At 34.6% G+C, this 27,952-nt stretch overlaps 1 protein-coding gene across 2 annotated transcripts in view; it reads left to right on the plus strand.

Moving 5' to 3' along the window:
* The window catches only part of LOC149073515 (TBC1 domain family member 15-like), a 196,274-nt gene that overhangs the window by 109,198 nt on the left and 59,124 nt on the right, over positions 1-27,952 (plus strand). For both annotated transcript variants that reach the window (XM_089247174.1, XM_089247173.1), the window contains exons 9-11: positions 4,048-4,151; positions 17,795-17,889; positions 25,360-25,476. In XM_089247174.1, the coding sequence (XP_089103300.1) occupies positions 4,048-4,151; positions 17,795-17,889; positions 25,360-25,476 (316 nt within the window). The remainder of the gene's footprint in view (positions 1-4,047; positions 4,152-17,794; positions 17,890-25,359; positions 25,477-27,952) is intronic.

Raw genomic sequence — 27,952 nt, forward strand, 5'->3', positions numbered from 1 at the left:
TATCACTGCACCACTCAGGCAAAATGATTACACTGGCATTGAACACTAAAATTTAAACAAATCCTTTTTAAAAGGGATGAACAATGCAGTAAAACCATCTAGTCCATTTTGACTTATTTATATCAGACCTTTATGCGATTTACACATTTTGCACCGTGCTCTTGGAAGTGGTCTTGAAAGAGCGTCATTCTTAAAAGACTTACATGTCCTCATAATTTGCTGTGTGTATTGTTGAAGAGAGATGACAAACTGGACTGTGGAAGAATCCCAAAAAAGAATGTAATACATATTGTGAAGGGGAGACAGAAAAAACTATCTGTGGTTGCTAGTACCCTATTTTGGCCAAAAATTGTTTTTGTAACCAAGTCATTTCTGTCATTTTGCTTTGGCTCAAGTCAATCTTACAGGATACTGAAATAGTGCTATGAAAAAAAAAAATTAAAAGCATTTTTTTTATTATGCTATGATTATGTTGTCTAAGAGGGGATACCCTCCCCATCCTACTTTTTCTAATTTTTTGAGTGGGAGCCCTGCAAATGAGAAAAGTTCACCAAAAAGTCCCCAAAAAGTCAGAATTTTGGTATTTGGTAGACACATAATATCTATACATATTATCTTTAACTGCATGTCCTCAAGTGTATTTTAAAATAATGAAATACTTATTCAAAATTGTTTCGTTGACCGATTGAAATTCTAGTCGAGGGACGCCAGTGGTTTGTGCACTCGTGTGATTTTCAATGCTTGCATTACTTGAATGTACAGTGTCCCACAATCGTCTGACATTTTTCAAAATGAGAATATCAAGAAAACGGTCACAGGTATTAAAGTCATTCTTGCGGAATGTAAATGTGCAAAGTCAGGAATTTCAACTACGTCATTCATGTTTCAAGGGATTGTATAGTTATTAAAAAAATTAACTTTTTATATGGACAACCTGTGCCCAAAAACTGAATTAAAAAGTTGTTGCCCTGTCTCTTCTGGTACCAACGAAGAAATTTTCACGTTTCTGAGTGCAATATTCGCAGAGATGTCTGAATTCAAAAATTGGAGAAAATTTGAGAAAAAAGCATTGTCCGTTAGTTTTTGCTGCTTTTTTCCCCAACGTTCCTCTGATTTTGAATTCAAATATTTCAGTAAATACTTAGAAACAAGGAAATTCCTATTAATTAAACTGTTTTTGTTCTTTTCCCTATGCAACTTTTATACTGAAAGCGACATAATAAAAAAAAATACAATAATACATACAAAGATTATGTAAAAAATTCTTTGAAAAGTTAATTTATTATTTAAAAGGTTAGAATAATACATATTTTATAGATTTTCTTCTGTTATACTGAAATCAATTTTTGTGAAAATGTTTTACATGATATTCAAAAATGAGCCACGTTTAAAATCTGTGACCAAAAACGCATCACAAAATGCATCGTGGTTTCTGAAACTTGGTATTTTCATCAGTTTCCAGACAATTTTCCAAAATTTAAATTCTACAGGTCTGAATAATCAATTTTATTATATTAAATTGATTCTAAATACAAATTAATACGGGATTTACTGAGTGGCCAATTAATTTTTTTATTATAATTAAAAACAAAATGAACAATAATTAATATATATTTTGTTGTGGTCTTTTGTTTCTATATTTAATTTTGTATATTTTTTTTTATTGCGATACATGTAGTTTAATACAGTACTGTATTTCTTGGAATAATCACCACACGAACGTATGCGTCGCTGTATCGGAAAAAAAAAAGAACTATCAATATAATGACATTTTGTTCATGAACTTAACATAAGGTCTTGCATCCACCGCACATTTCTGATATAAAATTTATTAAATGCTTATTTTTAATTTTGGAAATACTTGCTAAATGCTCAGTAATGCTTGTCAAATGCTTGCCAATTTTAAAAATGCTACTTGGTCAATTGAGAGTTGAATATCATGTAATTTAATAGGCCAATCTATTGGAAATTGGGTTTTTGAAAGGATTATAAACATGCGCGTTGCATCTCTCTGTGTAAGCACCACCAGTCTCTAAAATCACATTTTTCAAAACGTAGATAACGCGATGCTCGTTCCATGAAATAAGGGAGGATTCATTTAACATAACAATTAAAATAATGTGTAAAGTAAACATGTAAAAGGCACTATATGTCCATTTTCGCCAATATTGAGATAATGCTATTAATTTGCTGTATTTTCGTTAACTATACACATCATGGCATACACTAGGTATACAACATCATGTCCTATTTCAATAAATAACAGAGGAATTTTACTTTAAAAACACTTTAAACGGCTCTCTTGAAAAATTTCCCTTTTGGCACTGGTGTCAATTATCTCCGATATACAGAAATAGCTCAAACTGAAAATGTAAAATGCGAACTGTTCACTTGTCGTGTTTGTTACATGATAATTTGTTGATATAAAGATTGTAAAGAAAACACAATTAATTATTGTCGCTGTATTAAGACCAGGATGTGAGTCAACTTCCTGTGGTTTTGCAACCAAAATGAAACTAAAATACAATAAATATTCTTTTTTGACTCTAATTTCTTGAACAAACTTTTTTCAATTTATCGATGCATCGTTAAAAAAAATATGAGTCTTATACGCCTTATTGAATACAAGTATTACAGAGGATTCCAAATTACCTAAGATTGAATTGTGGCGATTGTTCATAAATTATCATTAAAGAAAACTCTCACAAAATACAAAACGTGTGAACTTATCAACAATGAGTACCTATATATTTGATATTTACTTTGTTTTCGTCAGGAAAGTGTAAAATGAAGAGTTTTTTCTGTTTTGCAGGTAATCCTGCGTTTATAACTGAATGTAGTTTTGTAATGCTGTATGTAATTCATAAAAATGTGGGTTCTGCCAAGCTCCACATTTGTCCCCCTTTTTTTTGGGAAAACACATGAGAGCTGTTCTTAGGACCCAATCGAGGGACAGCGCGTACAATTCTGTACCATGATTTCTTTATATTCCAATTAGTGACTGAAACGGATGTTTTGGATTGACCAGCTTCATCCCATTTCGGTTCCCAAACAAGTTTAAAAAATCGAATTGTCATCGAAAATTCATCCATTCGTTTATATCCATTTATATTATATCCGTTATATTATATACTTAACACTGTTTCTATCCCTCCAGATGGTCAACCATAGGCCAAAGATTCTCACCAAAGCCCCGACCAGTGCCAATAAAAGCATCTTTGCTGCAAAAGATTCTTTCTCATATGGCAGGCATCATTAAAACTAGAGGATATTTCCCCCCCCCTGTATTCAGAAAACCTGCGTTGTAGAATGTTGTCTTTACTTTCAAAGAGAGCCGAAATTGAGCTATTGAAATGTTCTTTGTGGTTAGCTGGTGAATAACACTGTAAGCGCAGTGAATAACACTGTAAGCGCAGTGAATAACACTGTAAATAGGAAGGTTATACAATCATTTATTTTTTACTTAATGGCAGTCTGCGTGGAAAAAACAAAAAAAAGATAAACAATATGGTTCAATAATTATATATTATTTACGATAGAAACAACACATGGCACTTCCACACGTTTACTAAACGTGAATTTAAAAAAAAAGTTTTTTTCTCCCTTCTTTCTATGCTCCAAAATTTGCAGAACCCTCTGAATTTGCCGCCCTGAGCTATAGCCCCCCTGTAAATACACTACTAAGTGTACATAGAATTTTCTCCGGGAGAAAGAGGGAGGACAGTGTTTTACATTTTTCTCTTCCGGGAGGGAGTATTACATTTTTTACAGCAAAAATTCACCATAATATCGGGATGGGGTAACCCCAGAACACCTATTTGCATACATTAATGCACTGGGGGAGGGCAAATACAATCGCACTGTCTCCACCTTCAAGTTTAAGCTTTGATATGTGTAAAATCATTTGAAATTAATCTGGCAGATTGATTGCCCCTAGCAAAGGATTGAAGTAAAGTACAGTTGTATAAATCAACTTTAATCACTTCTCATATGACAACTAAATGGGATTTAAAAATGTATTTCACTGTGTAAAATATATAATTTCAGGGTCTTGAAGAAACTGTTCGTCCTCTTGCATGGCCATTTTTATTAGGGTATTATAAATTTGACTCAACAGAGAAAGAAAGAGATATATTAAGGAAAAGCACAGAGTGAGTTTTCCCCATTTCTTTTCTATACGTAATTATTTTAACCAGTCATCTGGCAATGACAGCATTTGCCGTTGTGGCCATACATAACAGTGGTGCTTACAACAGCATATTCCGTCATGCAGATGTTCAAGTTCATATGATAAACATTGGATTATGTAACAGCACTGTTTTTGTGTTGCACTTTTATGTGATATATACAGGGCATCCATAATTAAAAGGTCCTATTTTAAAATAGCCCACAGGCAAAAGCAGTCATCTGAAAATTGTGAAATTTTTTGGAGGACTTCAAGTGATGGGAATTTGTTTCGTGGGGGGGGGGGGATTAGTTGTGCACATCGCCACCTGAGGGTGTTTTATTAAATGACACATAATTGTTACTGCCATCATTTTCAGATACCATGTGAAATTGCAAGATGACATGTTCCACAACTGACCAAAGTGTGTGCAGAGAAATGTTCAGCATGTGACGTGAAATGCTGCCTTCAAGGTCAGGTAAAGTTCTTGGATTGTCACGACTTACCAGATGCAATGCCCCCAAAGCCAAAATTCTCCTGGATTAAGGTCCAGGGATCTGGGAGGCCATAGATTAGGGAAGTGCGGTCGTAGATGACACGTTCTTCTGTAAAATGAGTTTTAAAAACATTCTTAACACGCACTGCAATGTGTGGAGGAGCTTTGTCTTGTATAAAGATTGTGTCTGCAAGGCGTTGACAGAGCCAGAACAATTTTGTTCTGTAACAGAAATGCATATCGCTCCCCAGTGATCGAGCATGACACTGGACCTGTAGAAAGTAACTCCTCGTAGAAGTAGGGACCAAGAATAAATGATGCAGTAAATCCACACCATACCGTCATTTTTGGTGAATGCTACGGAACCTGTAAGATAGCGTGCAGATTTTCTGGTTCCCAAATTCAAAGTTGTGGGTATTGACTGCACCATCCAAGTGAAAATTCGCGTCGTATGTCCAGAGGATATTCTAAGACTATTCTGAATCGACCTCAATGCAAACTAGAAACTGCAGTGAGAACCGGAGTCGAGTATCATAATCATGGAGAGGCAACCTCTGCACAAGTGAAAGTTTGTACGGATGATATCGAAGGATATTTTCCGCATGATCCTATGGACAGTTGAATATGGCCTATCCAACGACTGTGCTACATGCCTCACACTAGTGCTATCACGAGAATTTGAAGTTTTGTCCTCTTCTACCTGAAACCTCCCGTACTGCATCTGTAGAAACAGGTTTTCTTCCTCTTCCAAGACGAACAGCCAACGATCTTGTGGTTTCAAATTTCTTTATCATCCTCTGAAGGTTTTAACATTCATTGGACCTTTTTGAATCATCCAAGTCTGATATTTCCGTAGAGCACTTACTGCGTAATTGCTGTTTTGGTAAAACAATTTGACCAAGAAAGCTGATCTTGTAAACTTATCGTCATTGTGAGCAGAAAACACATTGAGAAACAAGATCTCAGCGAATGTTTCTAGGTTTCATAACTGCTGCTGCATGACATTACATAAATTCATATGCTTACTACAGGTATTCAAAGTGAAACGCTCTCTGGTGGTGACATGTGCAACTAATTTTTTCCCCTTGAAACAAATCCCATCACTTCGTGAAGTCCTCCATAAAATTTCACAATTTTCTGATGACTGGTTTCACCTGTAGGCTACTTTAAAATAGGGATTTTTAATTATGGATGCCCTGTATATAGCAAAGAACATCAGTTTTAATGTTTTGTAAGAAATTCAATCAAAAAAAAAAAAAAAAATTTCAAGTTTTTCAAACTTCCAAAAGAACGGATAAAGCATGCACATCTTCATAAAAAGGGGCACTGCTAATATAGCATGCAGAGAAATTAATTGGCCAGATGACTGGTTAATTTCCATATTGTGCCATATTGTTTTAATATATGTCAATATTGTTTTAATTTTTCCATCTTATATTTGAATTGGTTTTATTTTCTACTGCTGATTTTTTTTATTGAATTTACACTGGAACCCCCAACTGGGGCATCTCTGCTTACAACAAACAGCTATCTGTGTAATGTACATTATAGTACAGCTGCCATAACAAGTCTCCAAATTTTAAACTCTATTTCTTAGACTCTCGAAAAGTTCTTGAATCTATTGAATTTTTTAATGCAATTGCAGAAAATTTCTACTTTTTCCTAGTTTTTTTGTAAAAAATAATTTCCAAAGGATTTCCCTGGAAAAGTCTTTTTTTTACCCTCCAAAGTAATATCACATGCATTACGTTTGTTCCTCAAAGTTATAAGTCAGTGGTTCCCTTCTTTACCGATCATTTACCCATCCCAAAGTATGAAAAAAACATGTTTTTTGAATAAAAAATGTATTAATTTGATTTAAATTAGATTTTTTAATTTCAATTAACTGATAATTTACTAAGCAAAATTAGTCTTAATGTTCATTAACCATGCATGTTTTTCAATTAATTTCACAAATTTAGTTTAGTATCAACCAATAAACTTACAAATGAACTTGCTACTCATTAATAACAGACAAGAAATATGTCAAAATATACAAAAATCTGAGTTAATGTAACTGAGCCTGAATTAACTTGAGGGATGAAAATTTTTTTTTTTCTTGAGTGAAAAGGTTTACCCACTTTTGTGTAGTAACTGCCTGATGGCGATTCAATATCACATATTGTGCTGTGTTCCTTGATTCACTCTGTGGTGAAGCAAGGGGTCCTTCAGCATAAACTCATGGAAAAACATATTATGTTAACAATATTGTTTTGTATGCACAGTATAGATATATTTATTATGATGTGTTTTTTTTAACTTTCATGGTTATCTTCAATAAATTTTACACATTTTTATTCTGTCACGCATTTAATAAGTTTCAGTAAAAATGAGCACAAGCACTAGACATTTCCAATTTGTGTATATGAACAGAGTAGGAATATTTATATCGGTGCACAATTTATTATTATTTTCAATCAACACTTAGATCATTAATTAGAATTGAAAGCTTTATGACAATAAGAATTTCCCTGTTTTTTTAGTTTTTTTAATTACCCATTCTATTTCAAAGTTACCATTGTGCTGAACCATGGACATACAGAATAATTTTTCAACAGATGAAGAAGTATGGCTCTTTTCTCTGCTATTTATAAAAATCTGAATGATACATTTGGCAGAGCCAACCAGAGCTGTATTTATGGTTTTGCTGCCTCCTCCCTTTCAGTTCAAATTCCTTCTTCCACACCATTACTAATAAATCATAAACAAAGACAAAAAAGTATATAGTTGCACCTAAATTTTTTTTTGTCTTGTATTTGTATCATATTCCGATCCATAATGATTGCCATATAACGGGGTTGGGGGGGGGATTGACAAAATCAATAATGCATTACATAATATCTATACCAGATTTTAGAGGCTGGTAGATTAATAGCTGGACGCGGCCCCGGGCATGAAAGAAAATATTGGGCCCCCTTAAATTAGAAAAAAGTGTGAAATTTGGGTTTTCGGGGTCCTTTAGATGTCAGGTGTATGCCCACTGTTAAATCCGCCTCTGATCTATACATATCATCTTTAACCGCACGTGCTAAAGTGTATTTTGAAATAATGAAATACTTTTAAAAAATTGTTTCGTGGACCGATTAAAATTCTAGATGGGGCCCGACAGTGGTTTGTTCACTCGTGATTTAAATTATTGTATTACTTGAATATACAGAGTGTATATTCATGATGTACACATTTATTTTTTTATTGAGGTACGTGTAGTTTAATACAGTACCGCATGCGTCGCGGTATCGGAAAAAAAAGAACCATCAATATTTATTACATTTTGTTTATGAACTGCACATAAGGCCCACATCCACTGCACATTTCTGATATGAAATTTATTAAATGCTTATTTTTAATTTCGGAAATTCTTGCTAAATGCTCAGCAATTCTTTTCATTTTTAAAAATGCTATTCAATTAATTTTGACAATTTAATGCGACAGTTGAATATCGTTTGATGCATTAGGCCAATCTCTTGGAAATTGTGTTTTTTTAAACAAAAATTAACGTATGTGTTGCAACTCTCTCAGTGTAATCAACACTCTAAAATCATGTTTTTCAAAACGTAGACAACGTGATTCTCGTTCCATGAAATAAGGGGATTAATATTAATATAACATTAAAATTAAAATACTGTGTATATGTAAAAGGCACTGCCTGTGTCCATTTTCATCAATATTGTGATAACGCTATTAATTTGCTGTATTTTTGGTTACACTATACGTATAGGTATAGACCTGTGGTGTTTGTTACTCATCTGAAAAATGTAAGACAGGACAATATATAAAGATTACAGAGGAAATTCGATTTAATTGTTGTCCCTGTTTTAAGACCAGGATGTGAGTCAACTTCATGTGGTTTTGCACTCAAAATGAAACTAAAGTACAATAAATATTCATTTTTTACTTTAATTTTCTCAAACTTTTTCAATTTATCTATGTATCGTATAAAAAAATATGAGTCTTATACGCCCCTAATTGAATAAAAGTATAATAATGCAATCTTCATGTATTCCCAAAGGATCAGCATGATCCGTCCAGAGAATTTGTTAGTGTTAGGTTAGTAGACATCCATGCCAGAATTGGGATTCAAACCCAGACCTGCACAGTGAGAAGCTGGTTCCCTAACCACTCAACTGCCAGGCAGTATTACAGAGGATTTCAAATTACCTACGATTGAATTGTGGCGATAGTTCATAAATTATCATTTCAGAACTCTCACAAAATACAAAACGTATGAACTTATCAAACATGAGTAGCTATATCTGATATTTACTATGCTTTCATTGGGAAAGTGTAAAATGAAGAGGAGCTTTTTCCGTTTTGGTGGTAATTCTGCGTTTATAACCAAATGTAGTTTTGTAATACTGTATACAATTAATAAAAATGTGGGTTCTGCCATGCTCCACATTTGTCTTCCCTTTTTTTTCCAAGAAAACATCACATGAGGAGAGCTGTCCTTAGAACCGGTAAACAGAATCGCGTGACCCCGCCTACCTGTACCATGATTTCTTTATATTCCAATGAGTGACTGCAAACAGATGTTGTTCTGGATTGACCAGCTTCATCCCATTTCGGTTCCCAAACCAGTTAAAAAAATCGTATTGTAATCGAATTCATCCATTCAATTTATAGCCACTTAACACTGTTTCTATCCCCCCAGATGGTCAACCATAGCCCAAAGACTCTCACCAAAGCCCTGAGCGGCGCCAATAAAAGCATCTTCATTTCATAAGATTTTTTCTCATGTGGCGGGCATAATTAAAATCAGTAGAATGTCCTTTTTTTACTTTCGAAGAGCCAAAATTGAGCTATTGAAAAAATGTTCTTTGTAGTCAGCTGGGGAGGGTGCAGCAGCCTCCAATCACGGAAAAAAACTCTTTTTTTTTTTTCTCCTGACCACTGTACCAACACCCTCCATAGGAAGCCCTTCAAATAAGATAACCCCTCCTTCTTTAGGGGATCTCGGCTGAACTCGTCTTTTTTCAGCAACTTTAGTATTTTGAAATGAGTGTTGCTTTGCTTGGCTGGACGCGTACTCACCCTCCCACCTCTACTTGTGACAATACTATTTGGAAAGGTGGTGAATAACACTGTAAATAGGAAGGTTAGACAATCATATATTTTTTCACTTCGATGGAAATCTGCATGGAAAAAACACAAAAAATAAACAATATGGTTTAGTTATTATATATTATTTATGATAGAAATGACATGTGGCACTTCCATATGTTTACAAAAAACGTGAATTAAAAAAAAAAGTTTTCTCTCTTCCCCTCTTTCTATACTCCGAAATTCGCTGCCCCTTCGAATTTGCTGCCCTGGGCTATATTCCCCTCAGCCCCCCTGTAAATACACTGCAACCTTAGGGGTGTGCAACAGGTGCAGTCACACCAGGCCTAGCTGTTAAAGAAACAATACTTTTTTAAATTAAACAATAAATTCTGAATTTTCATCAATTTTGTAAACCTGCATTTTTATCATTTCTGGAATTCTGAATTTTCACCAATTCCGAAATTATTTCTGGTATTTATTCCAGGGTGTCTACCATCACGGAAAAGTCACGGAATGAGAAAAAGATTACGGAAGTCCCTAAAAAGTCACAAAATTTGAGTGAAGGGCATGGATTTTACAATTCTAGAGATTTTTTTTTGATTTATTCTCTAAAATCTTGGCTTTGGAGAAGCCGTGTTATTCAATATTTTTTCTTCTCTCTCGGGTTTCTTTTCTCCTTTTCTTTGCCCAGGAGGAATGGATGGGTGAGTATCAACAGAAAAGAACAATGTCAATGTGTAGTCACCCTACATCGGGGCGGATATTATATGGGTGGGGCAAAGAAACTAATTTAGCCTGGATGAACAAAAAATAATTTTTCTTTCTTTGCTTGTCCAGACCTTTCAACATCAGTAATTATTCCCCTAGTGCATGGTTTCCCATCGCCCCCTTAATAAATTTTTTCCTCCCATATTGCGCCCCCCCCCCAATGCAATCTAACCCATAGGATCCTATGTTATATCCATAGCTTCTACCGTCTCCTGAAACATTCTATCACCCCCAAGGGGGCGTTAACGTCCACATTGGGAATCACTGCCCTAGAGCCTATTCAATTCACCTATCCCCTTATAATCCCCTAAAGCAGTGTTCTCAGGATTCCATGATAATTCCTATAGGGAGGGTGACTGGCAGGACAGTTGGAAGTCTGCTTAGGTACAATATAAGTTTTCCGTAGAGGGGGTCTGCAAGCCAAAGGTTTCATGGGGGGCTCTAGTGAATTTATAGCATGAAAAACAAACAATGATGGTGATTGTCCTGGGCATCAGGGTTGCAGCCCTGTCAGCCCCATCCTTGTGGGGGCCTGGTGAAAAGGCACCAATTTTTTTCCCCCGCGAAGGAAGTATGTTTTTTAAATAATTATTTTTTAAATCGCGTTGCTCTTTACCAACTAGCTATAGCGAGTGACGAAATCGTACAGTATAAGCATGTGACAGAACGAGAGAGTTCAAGAGAAGACAAACATTGGATTGCCGTTAATTGTGTGGCGATGCAACATTTAGGCCGAATTTATTGGTATATACCACAGTGTTTCTAAAACTGTGCGTTGCAGCTCCTAGGATCGTCGTGGCGAGCTGTAAATATTGATTTATGCTCCTATTTATGCTTTGAAGTGGTTCTTTTATATGGGAAAATATCTGCCAAACTTTTTGGGGAGCCGCAGATGAACCATGAATTGTGCAAGGGAGGCAGCTGACAAAAAAGAACCATTGGAATACGGTAACAAGCTTGCGGTCTAGACTGACACCAAAGCATGACGACAGAGCAAATAAGTGTCTGATATCGGTCTTCGAAAAATGTGAATAGGAAAAGGAATATGTGAAATCCATTCTTCGGAAGGGCCCTTGGTTGGTCTAGTGCAGTGTTTCTCAACCACCGGGCCCTGACATCGGCCGAATCGGGCTGTGAGTGATTTATTGTTTCTTTTTTACTCATTTATTTCCCATTAACGTGTGTATGGCCGAGCCTTTCAATCAAGAAAAAGAAATCAACTATGCCGTGGGATTCCAAACATTGAGAACCACTGGTACAGTGGCCTCACATCCTGCAGTAGGGCTCCTAAGCTAAGATCTTAGGTGGCCCAGGCCAGATTGTTCACGGGCCACTGTATAGTGAATTTATAGTGTGAAAAAAAATTGAGAATTATCTCAGGTCCCCTGGCTAGAATCCTGTCAGCCCCCTACAGTGCTTCCCTGCGAGTGTGAACGGAGCATTGACTGTCTGAATTTGAAAATTGGCCGGACTATGTTTGTAACGTTATACAATGGTTTTGGCTCTCATATATAAGAAACATTTCTTTTAATTTTTTTATTTTACCTGTGCCAATATGTTTTGTCTGAGTGCTGTAATGCAACCAGTAAAAAAATGGTCCCATTTGTGCACATTCTATTTAGACTGCATTTCCTTCTGATGCACATCCCTGCCTGGCGATGCGCGTTGATTCCTATGGCAAACTGCCAATTTTCACAGTCGATGTAACGTTACCAATTGGGCCCCTGTGGAAATCATCTTTATTCTAGTCATTGTTTTGCCTTTGTCTCCGGGATCGACCAGTGGGATCGTGTGTCTGCCGATCGGCTGCCATCTTGTTATGTTTTGTTGCCAGATTCAATATAATGTTTACAATATTTCCTTTTCTCTCATGAAATTATGTAAATTAGATACAAGCTAATGCCACACCTTCAATGTTGTGATTGGTTCTTCCGTGAGGCATTATGGGAATGCTACTATATAAAAGCCAGTTAGAGATGTGCTTCACTGCTTACTACTTACTTACGACCGATTCTGCTACTTAATCACTAAGGCGTCACGCCCTGTTATGGTGTGAACTAGATCGTCTCATAAATATAATGAAGTTATAATTGTAGAAGTGTGCCTTGGCACTTAACCCGTTTCATCGCTTGACTTCACGTGAGGTTTCAACGTCGTCGTGATCCAGTGGATTGGTTAGTGGCCAGACCGGCTACCCGTGAACTTTCACCTCCAGTTTTATGTGCAGCAGCTGAGCTCTGGTCTCAAGGAGTGTTTGAAGACATCAAACCCGACTGAAGCTGGTACTGGGGACTCTTTGGCTGTTAGGTAAACACCTGGGAAAGTGTATCGGACGATGAGAACTAACACGTGAAAACCAGGACATGGCGGTGAGATCGATCCCTTTTATAGTTTCATTGTAACATTGAGAGAAAAGCCTAACTGTGATAATTGTTGATAAAACGTAACATTAATAGTTTAATATATAATTGAATAAATGTTTATAGTTCAATCAAAACCTTTGTCTATTTCATTGTTGTCATCCACTCAATGGTTACTGGGGGAGAAATATTAAAGAACCGGGAGGTAACGATATTACAATACGTTACATCGGCACTGATAGTTGAACCGATCGAACTAACTGCTGGATGACTTAAATTGACTTAAATTGCAGTATAGCGATATGGCCAGAGTTGGTGTTTGGTGAAGTAGTAGTAGGTACAAGTTAACAACTCAATCTCACATTCCAGACCGATTCGCTCATCCACAGCTCCAGGTAGTGTGCTAGGTCCTATATGAATTACATCTCTGTTTCTCCAAAGGGGATTAAAGCTCTCTATGGTGACGACGAGCGTGATTTTGTACGCTCCTCAGTCGTAGTTTGCTTAGAGGTATTGGAATAGATCACTCTGAAATTGCCATCCTTGATCGGTACATCAACCCCCTCCCAGCTTGTCGATCAACTGACAGTGAGCGGAGTCAACACGTATAGCAGAAAGTTCCGTTCACTACATGTACATACACATTCCAACATCTACCAATTCGTTAGAGGTTCCGCAGAGGAATATGGAAGAGGTACATGTATGGTTTAGTAGTGGTTTCTCTGGATTGGAATTGGCTGTATTTCTCTTCTAGTTTTTTCCGGTTGTGTAGGCTCATTCGGTTTTATCGTCAAGATTATATCTTGGATGAATTTTCGATCTAATTCTAGGTCTCTTTCCTTTCTTTTCAATCGTTCTAGTACCTTGAAGTCCTTCCTTCAAGATATCTATGTTTTGTCCACTCGCAATTCTCTAACTAGCTCCTTCATTTCTCTGAATTCCCTTTCCAACCCATCTATATCATATCTTTTCTTATTTCTGCATCAACTCAAATTTCAATCGACTAATTTCACATTGAGCATTCATATATATCATCAAAATGGTATTTAATTTTTCAGAAAGATTAACTTCTGTTGCCTTACTCCTCTTCGTCATTCTTTTAATGTCATCAATTATTGCTTTTATTTCAATATAAGAGCAATCTATCTCTCGTCCTATCTGAAAGTTCTCTCACTTCTTCAACATCTTGCTGCAATGTTTTTTTCGCATCCTTATGCCTCCGTAAAACCACTAATATTGATTAAAACTAAGTTATTAGTGGCTGTCCCATAAAATGTATGGTCAATACTCTGTCCCGGGCAATCAGTAAGTATGGCCAAAGCAATTATACACTCCAACATTAATATTAGTTCAAGGAAAATGCTCTACCTTCTTTCCTCTGTGTTAATCCCGCTCACGTCACTTGTTGCTCAGCAACCAGGTTGACTCAGCTGATTCACATAGTAATCCGCTATATTTTGACTTGTAATACGATGGCACAAAGTAGTTCTATAACGACACAATAAAGAAACTAAATATTGATTAATTATGGGTACATACTGAATTTCCACTTGATAACTTATTTACGAACTTTGACATCCTATATAACATATGTAGCACAAATAACAGCTAACTCACGAGTGATAAGTAATTTTTACGGACCAACGAAAAAACGTGACTAGACAATTATGCTCGCGCATTGATCCTGAATTAGAAAATAAATAATATGATTACTATATGTACAGGGTGCATAGCAAACAGGGGCACTTTACTGGTGAACCGTTGATTCTAGAGGTATACTTCCAATTGGAAAACGTTTCCCAATATTTATTACTCTGATATGTCATTCATGCTTAAAGGGGTGATATAGTTATTAAAATAGAAAAATTTACGTTTCATATGGTCCCCATGTGCCCCAAAACCCAAGTGGAAAGTTGCTGCTTTGTCTGTCATGATGCCAGCAAAAAAATTCCATGCTTCTAAGTGCAATATTCACTGAGATATTCAAATCCGAAAAACAGAAAAGTTGGGGGAAAAACAGCTTTAAATGGAAAAAAACCCATTTTACCCACATTTAATGCTATTCCCCCCATTTTCCTAATTCAAATATCTCAGTGAATATTGCACTTAGAAACAGGACAACAACTTTCTTATTGGGTTTTGGGGCACACAGGGACTGTATAAAAAGTTAATTTTTTTTATTTTATTAACTATAAAACCCCTTGCAGCATGAATGGCATATTTGAGTACTACACTTTATTCTGAAAATTTTCCTAATTGGAAGTATACCTCTAGAATCAATGGTTCACCCGTCATACCCCCTGTTTGCTATACACTCTGTATATATTGAACAAAATATGAACTAAAATGTGGCAACCCAGCTACATATTAATCTAACTCGTATACAAACAAGAATCTAAAATATTTGCAACTATTTTCACAATAAATTGCCTCAGAAAAAGAGGCAAAAATATTTTGTGGAAATTTATTCTTGTAGAGCTAGTCACCACAGGATATTCTTGGGCCTGAGATGTTTCAGGACTTCTTCCTTGTCATCAGGGTATACTGATTTTATTCACGTTATTCTTTTTTTAAATCATTGATTCAAATCACAAAATTTAGATTTAATCTTTCCTTTATTTAACATTAATGATATTAAAGTAAAAATAACGCTAGTATGGTATGCACGCTATTGAAATGTGGTATAGTTGTTGATTAAAATATAGGAGATCTGAGATAAATAATAGATAATACCTGATTTACAGATACAGCGCAGAAAGATAGCTGTTATATATCTAAATTTTGTGTATAGAAAAAAATTGCAGAAAAATATGGGGAGCTGAACTTGAAAAAAAAACTGCACCAAGTATTTGCAATGGGGCACTAGGGTTCCCCTAATAAAAAAAAAAAAAAAGAGAAATTCGTTTTTGTGTGAAGTGTTGAATTCTATACCCTATTTGTTTATTTAAAATAATAATAGATGTTGCACCAACATATAAATACCATTGAACTTGAATTAATTCCAGACTTTCACTTTTGTATTAAAGTTTCGTTTTTTTTGCCAAAACTCATTAAATTTGTGAAAGAATAAAAATGTGTAAATTATTAAGCAGCATCATGCAAGCTGGGAAACACATCATAATAAATGCATCTACCAATTGCACAAGAAACAATCTTGTTAATAGAATATATTTTCATTAGTAGATGCTGAAGGACCCTTTGGTTGTACATTGAATGAATCACCCTCAAGAAACCCTGCAACATATGTGATACTGCATTGCTACCAAGTATTTAATTTAAGGGGGCCAAGCCCTCATGGATAAAAACATTTTTCTTCATGAGTTTTTCTTTACAAAAAAAATGTTATTCATGAAGTTAATTCGAGCTCAATGATTTTTTATGTTGCCGCTGTGGTGGTCGAGTGGTCATAGTGATGGACTCGCATCGCGGGGACCCGGGTTCGAGCCCCACCGTCACCACAGTGGTGGTTGGCTGAAGTTGGTTTTCTGTGGTTCCCAACTTCGAGGCGCAAATGCGAGCCGATCTACCCGTTAAAAAGTCTCGCCACAGAGAGCAACAGTCCTACAAACAGTACAAATATTCAGTCACTACACATCACTCACTTCACTTCTGAGATATAGATGGCAGCACTGAAAAATCATACACAACACTAGATTGTTAGGTACACGCACTTACACTTCCGGCACAACTCACTAGGTAGTAAATTGCCTATGGCAATAGACCTGATTTGTGCTCGGTTTGAAAAGGAAAAAAAAAGAAAAGATCTTTTATGTTACATAAACAGATTTTTGGTGTTCATATTTCTTGCTTGTTGTTTGTTGTTCGTTTCTTATTATTTGTTTGTTAGTTTATTCATTAATGCCAAATTAAATTTGAGAGATTAGTTTAAAAAACATGAATTCTTAATGATTTGTTTTAATTCATAAGCAGTCAGAGAGAGTTAATTTAAATTTAAAAAGATCAGATTTTTGATTTAAAAGAAAAAATCATTGTTTTTTCTTACCCTACTTGTTGGAGAATTTTTGCATAATTTCAATAGTGAAGTTGTCTAACTTGTCAAATTAGTTTGGCGATTGGTTTTCATTGAATTGGAATATGGATATAGAATCTATTATTCTTCATTGAGATTAGTGATTGTGATAAACATAGAAGCTTTTCAAATCTTCTAAAAATTGTGTTTTGGAATTGGTGTGATTTTTTTGTTTTTTTTTCTGGCATAATTTGATGCAAAGCAGCATAAGTAAGTACTGGTCTGACCATCTGAGTATATACAGTGAAACCTGTGCAAAACGGGAATTCAAGAGACAAATACTATTTTGTTTTAGACAGATTTACATTTTAAAAAGGTGTATATCATAGCATTAATCATCGAACAGACTATCTTTTAATTCCATTCAAGACAAGTTTCCATCTCATGTAGTGCCCATCTTAGATAGGTTTCACTGTATGAGCACATTCTATTTTTAGAGAGATAAATTTTTATTCAGGGGATGACATAATCTGAGTAGAGTTTCTGTAAATGGCTGTGATTTTTAGATGGCATTGTCAGTCTAGTATTGAAAATTGTGCCAAGATACTTAGTAGTTTGATCAGAAGAAAAGGTGGTTTGTCCATTAATATTGTTAAATTGTGGTGGGAATGTCTTTATTCATTCGGCCACATGAAGACATATTTAAAAATCTTTGTCTCTCTGCAAAATGGTAGAAAAAAAAAATCACACTAAATACAGTCAAATGTTTAGCTTTAGTCTGGAAATGCTTCTACAATCTCTATTTTTTATTTATATTAGGGTGGAACTTACCTAGTTCTCATGAAATTGTTTCTTGAAATTATATACAATCTGAAATTTTTAAATCACTAAGTAATATGCAATGTAAAAATATAAAGGAATTATATGTAATCAATTTTTATCAACTTTTATAGTGATTACTACTATGAAATGAAATACCAGTGGAAAAGAATAACTCGTGATCAAGAATCCAGATTCTCAGCATTCAGAGAGAGACGTAGCTTGATTGGTAAACTTTGAATTTATTGGTTTTTCTTTTTTTTAAATTCATTAAAATGTTTTGTACATGCATACCACCCTTACACATTACTTTAGTGTATTTGAACTTTTTTTAATTTGTCACATCTTATTTTTTGAAAGTATGTAAAATAATTTAACTTGAAAGTTGTGGCGCATATCTTTTTGCATCATTATTGATGAATAAAAAATAAACTTCAGAATGAAAAACTGGAGAATGAATAACATATTGGAGCAGGAACAGTGGATGCTGAAAGGGGAGAGGTGCACAGAAATTCCAAAAATACAATTCTTGATTACCACTTAAAATGTGTATGAAGTGTGTGTGGTTGCATACTCTTAACAAATGCATAGAAGGCATACATCCTACCTGAAATGTATAAAACACTTGCTTATCCATATACATGCATAGAAGACTAGCTTATCTCAAGACGTGTAGGAGGCTTGCGTATACAAATACAACGCCACAACAGGCAAAATGCTCAAGGAGGTGGCTGAGAAAAAGATGCCCATAACAAAATTAATGCCCCAGAAATGCGTAAGAGGCATGGTTTACATGCCCTGAGAATGTTGGAATTGCGCATCTCTAGACATGCATGCTAGAGCTGGATAAATATCCAAAAATTTTGATCCCCAGTTGGACATGTAACTATAATAATATATGCCCAAATAAGTGTTTTATGTATTAGCATTAGGCATGTGTGGTTGAAAAAAAAAAAAAAAAGTTACCAGGGCCGTAACTAGGATATACATGTTATTTTGGTGTCCGGGGGAACATGATTTTGCTGCCCCCACCAATTTAAAATTTTATAATGGTATTCTTTGTTTCCATCTAAAATTTACTGACCCTTAAATTTTGCCACCCGGGCAGTTGCCCTGCCCCCACTAGTTCCCACCCTGCTCCAGGGCATGTTTATTTTCACTATAATTTCTACAGTTTCATAGCCTAGGGTTCCTTGGTTCCCTGTGTGTTTGACCTAGGGATCCTCAGGTAAGTGCTAATGGAAAAACACTGTCTTACAATTTGAGGAGGGTCAGACTCCACTAGCGTTCACAGCTTATTGTTGTTGAATGCTGGTGTTGGGTGTCGATAGAGTTTATAGAGTTGTTGTCCATTAGTTGAATATAAGGAAAGAGTAATTACATGTATGTGTTGAATTTCATCTGTATGGTGTAGCAAATATGTAGATTTGGCGCTTACATTGAGCAAATGTTTTAAAATGTTTTTCTTTATTATGGGGCACTTACTCCAAGAAATATGGTGTATGCATTGATATACAGTACAGCCACCTCGTTGGGTATTTTGCCTGTTGTGGCGTTGTATTTGTATAATAATATAAATGGTCAACAACAAGCAAGAGTTCAGCAAGGGAGTCACAAATTCCAAAGTGAGGAAAGAATTGATAAATATGTAAAAATATCCCTGAATAGCGTAGACCCCCAGAATATTTTAAGTATGCCATTAATAACTGTCATAATGTTTTTCAAATGTGGCAATAGTCAGTGAATCAACAATTGATTCAGACAGCACATTTTACACATTTACCACACTCTTTGAGAAATATTTCATTTGACACCACAGTGGATTTTGGATCAGTCCGTCTACCTCGGACTGATCAATTGAACAAACAAGGAAATGTAAAAACTTATAGTAGGCAAAAAAAAAAAAAAGATTCTACCAGAGCAAAAATATAAACACATTCCTTTATTTGCAGTATCCCATATAAGGCTACTGTGTGATCATGTGGATACTAAAATGGCTTTGCATTGCAAGAGACTAGATTCAATCCCAGCAGGTGGCGAAGTGGTGGTTTGCTAAAATTGGTTTTCACACATTTTTATAACTTCAAGGCATGGATGCAAGCTCTTCTCTTATTTGAAAAGAGATTTAAAATTTTAGAAGTATCACTACAGAGAACAGACAGACCCACAACACAATAATTACAATCAACAAATTCGGGCATCTTTTAACTTGGTTTAGGTGGCAGCACTTGGAATGCATGATATGCATTCAGACATTCATGTAAATGTTAAAGACACATAATACAAAAACATTATACTTTCTGGCATTCACCAATTCATTAGAAAATTCTTAGATTAGTTGTGTTAATGGGAGGTGCATGAACATTTTAGTAGTAATAAGCTGTATAGCAAATTAAAAAAAAAATACTGTATATTTTAGTTATAAAATAAGTTGTGTTTGATAGTTATTTTTGTTTTTTACATCATTTATTAAAAAAAAAATCAATTTAACACTTCTAGAAATTATTTCAAATTTTTCATGGGTATGTAATAACTGACACCTATCAGAATGTCACCATTCATCTCTTTCATTTATGTAAGACATTATTGTTGATTTGGGATATCTTCTTATCAGAGAATTTGTTTTGCATTTATATTTGATTTATTCTCACTCAAAAAAAATCTCACAAACAAACATAGGGTTGTAAAAAAATAACGCAAACTAATGTATGCATTAAGTTTTGAAATTATATTTTATCAAAAAAAATAGCCATTTATCAAGTCAAATAAGAAATTGGTGGTTCTAGAAAAATAAATCAAGAATATTATAAAGATTATGTTTAAAATCTCCAAAACTGAATGTTTCTAAATTAAATACTTATCATTTACTGTTCATTTATTAGTAATAAGCAAAAATATTTTAAGGATTTGAAGTGACTGCAAAAACTGATAAAACCGATTTAAATAACTGATAAAACTCTTGACAACATAGAACAAAGATTTCAACAATTATTATCCAAGTTGATTGGAATTTAATATAACATGCACTTATTTTTTAATCTAATGTGGGTCATTCCATGTCAAATCATCCTGCCATGAAACCCATGGTCACTCATTTTTATGATTTTATTTGTTGCCTTACTTTAACCCATGTAAAATATGACTTCAAAAAACTTTGAGAAAACAAATGCTAAAATTTATTCATAAAAAATAACGCAGATGACTTTTCTGAGGCTCGATTTTTAAGTGCCGTTGTTTGAGAAAATAAAAATCATAACTTTTCCAATTTTCAATATATTCAAGCAAAATTTTCACTAAAGTGTTCACAAAAACATACAGAATAAAAATGGAAATAATTTGTACACTAAAATTTGAAATTTATGTACAAAACAATTATGTAAACATTTTTTGTGGAATGTTTCATGAGAAAAATGTAATTTTGCCAACATATTTGTAAACCAGAGGCACAGCAACTATCGAAACAACTCTTATTTTAAATTTCTCCTAAATATATAAAGTAAAAGACGGGAAAAAATAATAATGGTTTTTTGACTGTCAATATATTTATTTTGGCTCATAACACAAAATTCATCGAAGTAAGATTGGGTTGCTCCTATTTCAAATCATTCAACTAAATGCTGAAATGAAAAGTCATCATTCCAGATTTCAATTATTTATTGCTTCTACCATCCTTGTTGACCATGAGAAAAATTTTATATATATATCTCTCTAAAAAAAATTTTTGAGAAAAACATTTTTTTTAATGACATGAATGATGTTTCAGAGGCTAACCATTCAAGTAACATTGTTTATGAAAATGAATCATAACTTTGGAGTCATTTAAGTATTATGTTAGCATCGAGGGGGGGGGGTTTGGGTTTGCTGACTTTTGATGACAAGGGGGGAGGAGGTTTGAAGGCTGCTTATGTCATCAACAACCCCTTTTTGAAGATATGAAATATTCTAAGTTGCTGACGTAATTTTTCTGATGGGGGGAAGTGGGTCACAGTGTTTTGCTGACAAGGGTGGGGGAGGGGGTCGAAAATGGCTGAAAATCTGCTTACGTAATACTTGAATGGCCCCTTTGTAAATTTTTTGATACATTTAAATGAATTTTCCACTAAAATGCACACAAAAAATGCAGAACAGGATTTGAAAAAATTTAAATCTTTGTATTGTATAATTTTTTATAATTTAATTTTTTAAAATGAATTTTTTGTAGTAACATATTTTTTCAAATATATATATATATACTTTTTTTTTATGCATGTCATGAGTGTTCTAAACAATTTTTCAAAATTATACTTTATTAAATTTCCATCGAAGACTAGAGGAATAAACATAGTTTTGACAATTAACCTATTAACGACAACTTTAATTTTTTTTAAAACAAAAAATAATGAGTGGAACCACTTCCACCATTTATTGGAAAAGAAAAACTTAAAATTTAGAATGGCAAATTTTCTTACTAACCTGGGTTAATACATTGTACATAAAATGCAATTGTACCTGTTCGTGTGTGTATGAATAATTATATTTTATCTTTCATGTATGTTTATATTACATTATTCACAAAATTAAGTTTCACATTTAGTTAATAATGAAGTATAATAATAATTGAAAAATATTTCATTAATACAGTTTAAAATTGATAAATAAATACACAGAGAACTTGAAGAATCATGAATAATTAGAAATGTTAATGAATGTTTGCCAAACCAGGGTTAATGGGAAGAAATGTTTTTTGGTTTAAATTCATAATTATATGTTAATTTTATATTAATATTGAATAATATTATTTATTTAGTTATTGAATGAAATTATTTTTAAATTAACATTTATTTTGAACACATTTTCAGGAGTGTTCAAATTCCAAATAATTCAAACAAAAAGTTTATTAATTTCAGTTATTAGTAATTTTACTTTTAATTCCCCTATAAATACTTCTTACAATGCAGCAAAATCAAACCGTAAATCGATTTGTAAATCGTAAAAAAAAATTTTTCATAAAGAATTATTTTGCATTTATTAATCCTGAATGTTATCAGTTTTTTCTCAATTATTTTTAACATGCTTATATCATGTGTGAGGGGGATATATTAGACTTGATGTGCTGCTTGTAAACAATAAGAAAATATGGTGTCTGTGAAGAGCGAAACTACCCCACCTACCCCACACTGGCTTTGTTCTTCAGGGGGCAGCTAGTGTCTTATTTGATTATAAGACTATAATCATTCTCCAGCAGGTGATGATAAAGCCACAGCTTTTGCTTCATTGGAAAACTAAAACACCATAACCTTGCATTGTCCCTCACCAATCGATACTGGTGTCCCCTTGTAAAAGCAGTCGATTGGCAGTGTACTAAAAGTTCATGGTCCATCCCATTGAAAATTTTGAACACTTCGATCATATCTCCTCGACACCTGCGTTCATCCAATGTGAACATATTCAAAAGAAGTCTCTCTTCATAACTCAAGCCCTGTGTGCCAATAAGGACACACGTAGCTCTTCTCTGCACCCCTTCAACCAAGTCTAAGTCCCTCTGTAGGTATGGTCTCCAAAACCTTACAGCATACTCCAGTCCAGGACAAACTAAGCCTCGAAAAAGCGGAAGAATGACTATAGGAGAGTGCGAAGAGACTTTTTTGAAAATGAGACCAAGCATTCTATTCACTTTTTTGACTACCGCTGAACAATGTTCAGAAAACCTAAGCCGCTCATCAATGAGAATTCCCAAATCGGTGACCCTAGTTGCATCCGGGATAGTGACACCATTCAACTCGTAAGAGAACCGTTGGTTGCTCGAACCAAAATGAGCTACTATGCACTTATCAACGCTAAACGTCGTGCTCCATTCATTTGCCCATGCTGCAATCCTGTTTAGACTAGTCTGGAGCGACTCCCTATCGCTTTGATTCCCGATTACCCCCATTAACTTCACATCATCTGCGAATTTTCTAGTAATCCCATCGATACCCTGATCGAGTTTATCGATAAAAAGTGAAAAAAGTATGGGGCAAATGTAATGACCCATGCGTAAAATATTTTTATACCTATTCTACGCTTCTGTTTCTTTTAACTTTTTTACTTGTGGTTTTCGGAAAGAATTTTGGATGATTTATAAATGAAGTACCAGCCATGAATCTCTGAATCTGGTATCTTTCTTAGCACTTTGGAAGTGGAAGGAAACAAAGAGACCAGTGGAGTAGGTTTTTCTTTTGTTATCGAAACCACATCCACCACCTTTTCCCAAGGGATTTCCAAAGAAAGAAGTGGAGTCTTTGTGGAAGAATTATTTTATATAATTCATACTATCATTTTATTTAAAAATTAGAAATCCAGAGTTTTTGAATTTTTCAAATGACAAAATTACTGTCACAATCATTTGCAGAAATAAAAATTAGCTATGCCAAAGCAGTACACTTCAAATTTAATGAAAAATTATGAGACTGGCATTCCAAATCAAAATGATAGTATGCATACATATTTATTTGTCAAAATTACATGTTTTGGTTGCACTTGAATGAACAGTTCTTTGGTTTCTGCCACCTGACTTTGATTTTCGACTACTTTGAATTTTAAAAGATTACTACTTTGCTACACACCAATTTACTACCAATTGAGTTGGATCAGAAATGAAGGTACCATCTATCAGTGGTTGCCTCAGGTTTCGTAGGGAAAGAACTTGTTATCTATATCATTCCCCAGGATCGAACTCGCAGACCAGATGACACCCTTCATGGTGGTAGACGAGCATCTTACCAGTGCGCCACAATTTTCAAAGATGTCCTCTTTTGGCTTCTTTGAACCTAATTCTGTCTGCAAATGTTTTGTCAATTTTTGTATGCTGAAAAATGATTGAGATTACATTAGGTCTTGATGCACACTCATTTATGTCTGAACTAGGCATGTGTCAACAATCATGCTTTTTTGGACATCTTTTTGGTCTGACATTCATATTGTTACAAAAAAAAAAAAAATCACTGGTTCAAACAGGAAAACTATCAATATTTATCAACAGTAATGCTAACTACACGATTGATGAGAGAAAAGTTGTCACTTTCAAATGCGCGCATGCAATTATGTGCACTTTGTAAAAATGAGGGAGTTCAATGAGCAAGCACTGTTCATATTACAGTGAAGCCTGTCTAAAATGAACACTATAAGAGTATAAGACGGAAACCTGTCTTGAGTGGAATTAAAAGATAGTCCGTTTGATGATTAGTGCTTTGATGCAAAATTTTATAAAATGTAAATCCGTTTGAAATGGAATATTATTTCAGTCTCTTGATGTTCTGTTTCATACAGATTCCACTATATTTTTTCCACAATCTGTATGTGCAGCTTGTAATTTATATGATTAGTACATCTGTTTCTCAAAGCTAGAGGAACACGAGTCTAAAAACATGATTTTACATGAGAGCAAAAAAAAAAAACACTTATACTTATTAAGAAGGTTGATATTTATACTATAGTTTCCTGTAACAAGAAATACTGATATTTGTGTTCAATGCTTCATGGTATTCATTAAACAAAACAATTTAATGTAAAATACTGAAAAATGGAAAATGAGAGTTTCATTCCTCTGGTTGTGAGGTACAGATATTATTTATAATCCAAAAAAAACCTCATTTAATATTTTGTTTATTATTTTACATTTTTGAAATCAAAAGTTCATTGATATTATGCATTGATATACATTTGATATTTTTTTTCTCAGAGAAAGATGTTAGCAGAACCGATAGAACTCTTCAATTTTATGTAGGAGAAGAGAATAGCAACATTAAGAGTTTACATGACATTTTGATGACATACTGCATGTATAATTTTGATTTGGGTATGTATATTATATAAAAAGATTTATCTGATCATTACTAGTACTTATAATTAAATGATAAGTTTTGCTCTTGTTAATAAGTTCTGTGGTACCCTCAACCTTAATCAAAATGTATTGTGTGATACAGTAGCTGATGTGTTTTATCATTCGTAATTATTTATGTATAAAAATTCATGTTATATAAGCTGCTTCTTTTCTACAGTTTTGAAAATACTGTAATTTCTGGTGAATGAGCCACCCCTAGAAAAATAACTGGAGAAAAAAATATTTCATAGAAATGTTGCAGTTTGCATATGATGCACATAACTTTTTGAAAGAAGGGGGTATACATTTCTCTGAAAGCTTTCTACACTGGGCTTCTTGCTCCACACTTCTCAATATTTATATTATACAGTTGAACCCACTTACAATGATATGGATGTACCTAATTTTCTTATAACGCAGTTCTCTTATTTTCTCTGGATTCCATAATGTTTGACCAATAGCAATTTTTGTGAATGAATGAATGTGTAGGGATACATAAATTTCGCAAAAAATTTTTAAATCATAAATTTCACTTTTATTCGCAAAAAAAATTCAAGTCAGAAATTTTGTATTTGTTCACAAAAAAATATGATATATTTTAAAAAATAGCATATATCATAAGCCCTCTGGTAAAATGATTTTTCTGAGGGTCTCTCCTCCTACCTTGCTAGAAATACTAACTCTCGATAATTTGAACCAGATCTCATTTTCAAGAGGCCCCTCTGCACTTGAGGTTTCTGGACCGTGCCAAAAAGCCTCCTAGAGAGACTTAGTAGAGTAGTATCTAGGAGGCTTTGGCCGTGCCCAGTCGGACTCATGCATTAAGATGGCATTGGTTGGATGTCATGTGTAAAGTCAATTTATTTTAACTTTTTCTGCTGCTGTGTCTTCAGTAGAATACAATGCTGTTCATCAATTCCAACATACATAGTCTCGTTTATCCGACCTTCCGTTCTGACGTCCCACCGCAAAAAAAAAAATCGAACACCAACTGTTGAGCTTTCAGAATTTCACATAACAACAGAGTGAAGGCTATAGAAATTGCAATTAAATACATTGAGCAACAAGAAGAAGCTACAGGAATCGACATGATGCTGCTGCAAAGATGAGATTTGGCAGCGAAGACACGGCACTCATCAGGAAAGCAGACTATGATAAAAAAAAATTCTAAATCATCACAGGATTAAACTTTTTTAAGTACTGTATTTAACTTCAAAATATTCTGTAACTGTAAGTTCATTTTCTCACTTAATTTTTTCTGTTTTGCTGTAAACATGATTGTTAGGTTTGTAATGTGTAAAATTATAACATAGTTTGACGTTTAATAGGCTTTTCCTTAACAAATCTGTATTATCCAATGTTCTGCTGGCCCGTTATGTCTGCAGAAAACAGACCACAATTTTACATCAACGAAAAAGGTATCAACTCCACATTCAAAACAGTTAATACCAAAAAATGTAACTTAAAATCACCAGTAAAAATTACAAAAAAATTGTACTGTCAAGTTATTTTAGGCACTTATGTGCAATTAAAGATGGTGCAATTACTGTACGATGATAATCCAACTCCGGGAAATTGTCAGATGACGACAGCAGGTGAGCATGGTCTCAGAGTAAAAGCAATGCTTGCATCTGACGGGAAAGTTTGATGACAATGCCAGGTGGACATGGTCTTGAAAGAATGGTGAATGTAGACATAAACATGTGATTGATACACTGACTTGAAATTATAGTAGCATCAATTAATGGCAGTGCCATAGCACCAGTGAAATTCAGCGTGGAACCTAGCCACAGTGAGAAGGGTTCAGGCTTGGCTGGTATTGCACCTAGCACAAATGAAAGACTGCTTGATAAAGTCAACGAAGGACTGACAACAGCCCAGGCCTATTGCTTGGCTATTTTCTGCCTTTTACCCCCGAGAGGGTGGGCTGAAACAGATAGCCACCAATGCCCGCCACAGGGCCCCACAGGCACCCAACAGCAGGTCTTCCAACCTATGGGTGAGGTATGATGGGGCCCATGCAGGGACCCCCCAGCCCGCAGCCCTAAATAGTTTGAGCTTGCTCACCCACTCCAGCAGACCAGACCATGCTCGCCAGGCACCACCTACCTCGGTGACAAAACCTGGAGGGCCTTTTATTTTTCTGGCAGATATTCTTTACAAAATTATTATTTACATATGTAGAGGAGCCTGACCCACATGTGGCCCTTAAGCTGCCTCGCAAACATTTGCCTCCACAGGGTGCAAGTTTTCAATATATATATATTACAATTAGCCGCTTCATGAGCATTTGCCTCATCAGGGCACTGCTTTGCAAGAGGTAAGTTGGTTTTGCATATTATAGTGATTCAAATGTTACATGATCATCTGAAGTTTATGATCGGTTAGCACTCCTTGCCTAAAGTTGGCTCGGATAAGCCTTTCCACTTGTCAGTGCACATATGGCCAGCCC

Source organism: Pholcus phalangioides, unplaced genomic scaffold, assembly GCF_987345545.1.
Source record: "Pholcus phalangioides strain wild (caught in Gottingen) unplaced genomic scaffold, Ppha-v1.0 ptg000017l_1, whole genome shotgun sequence".
Classification (NCBI taxonomy): Eukaryota; Metazoa; Arthropoda; class Arachnida; order Araneae; family Pholcidae; genus Pholcus; species Pholcus phalangioides.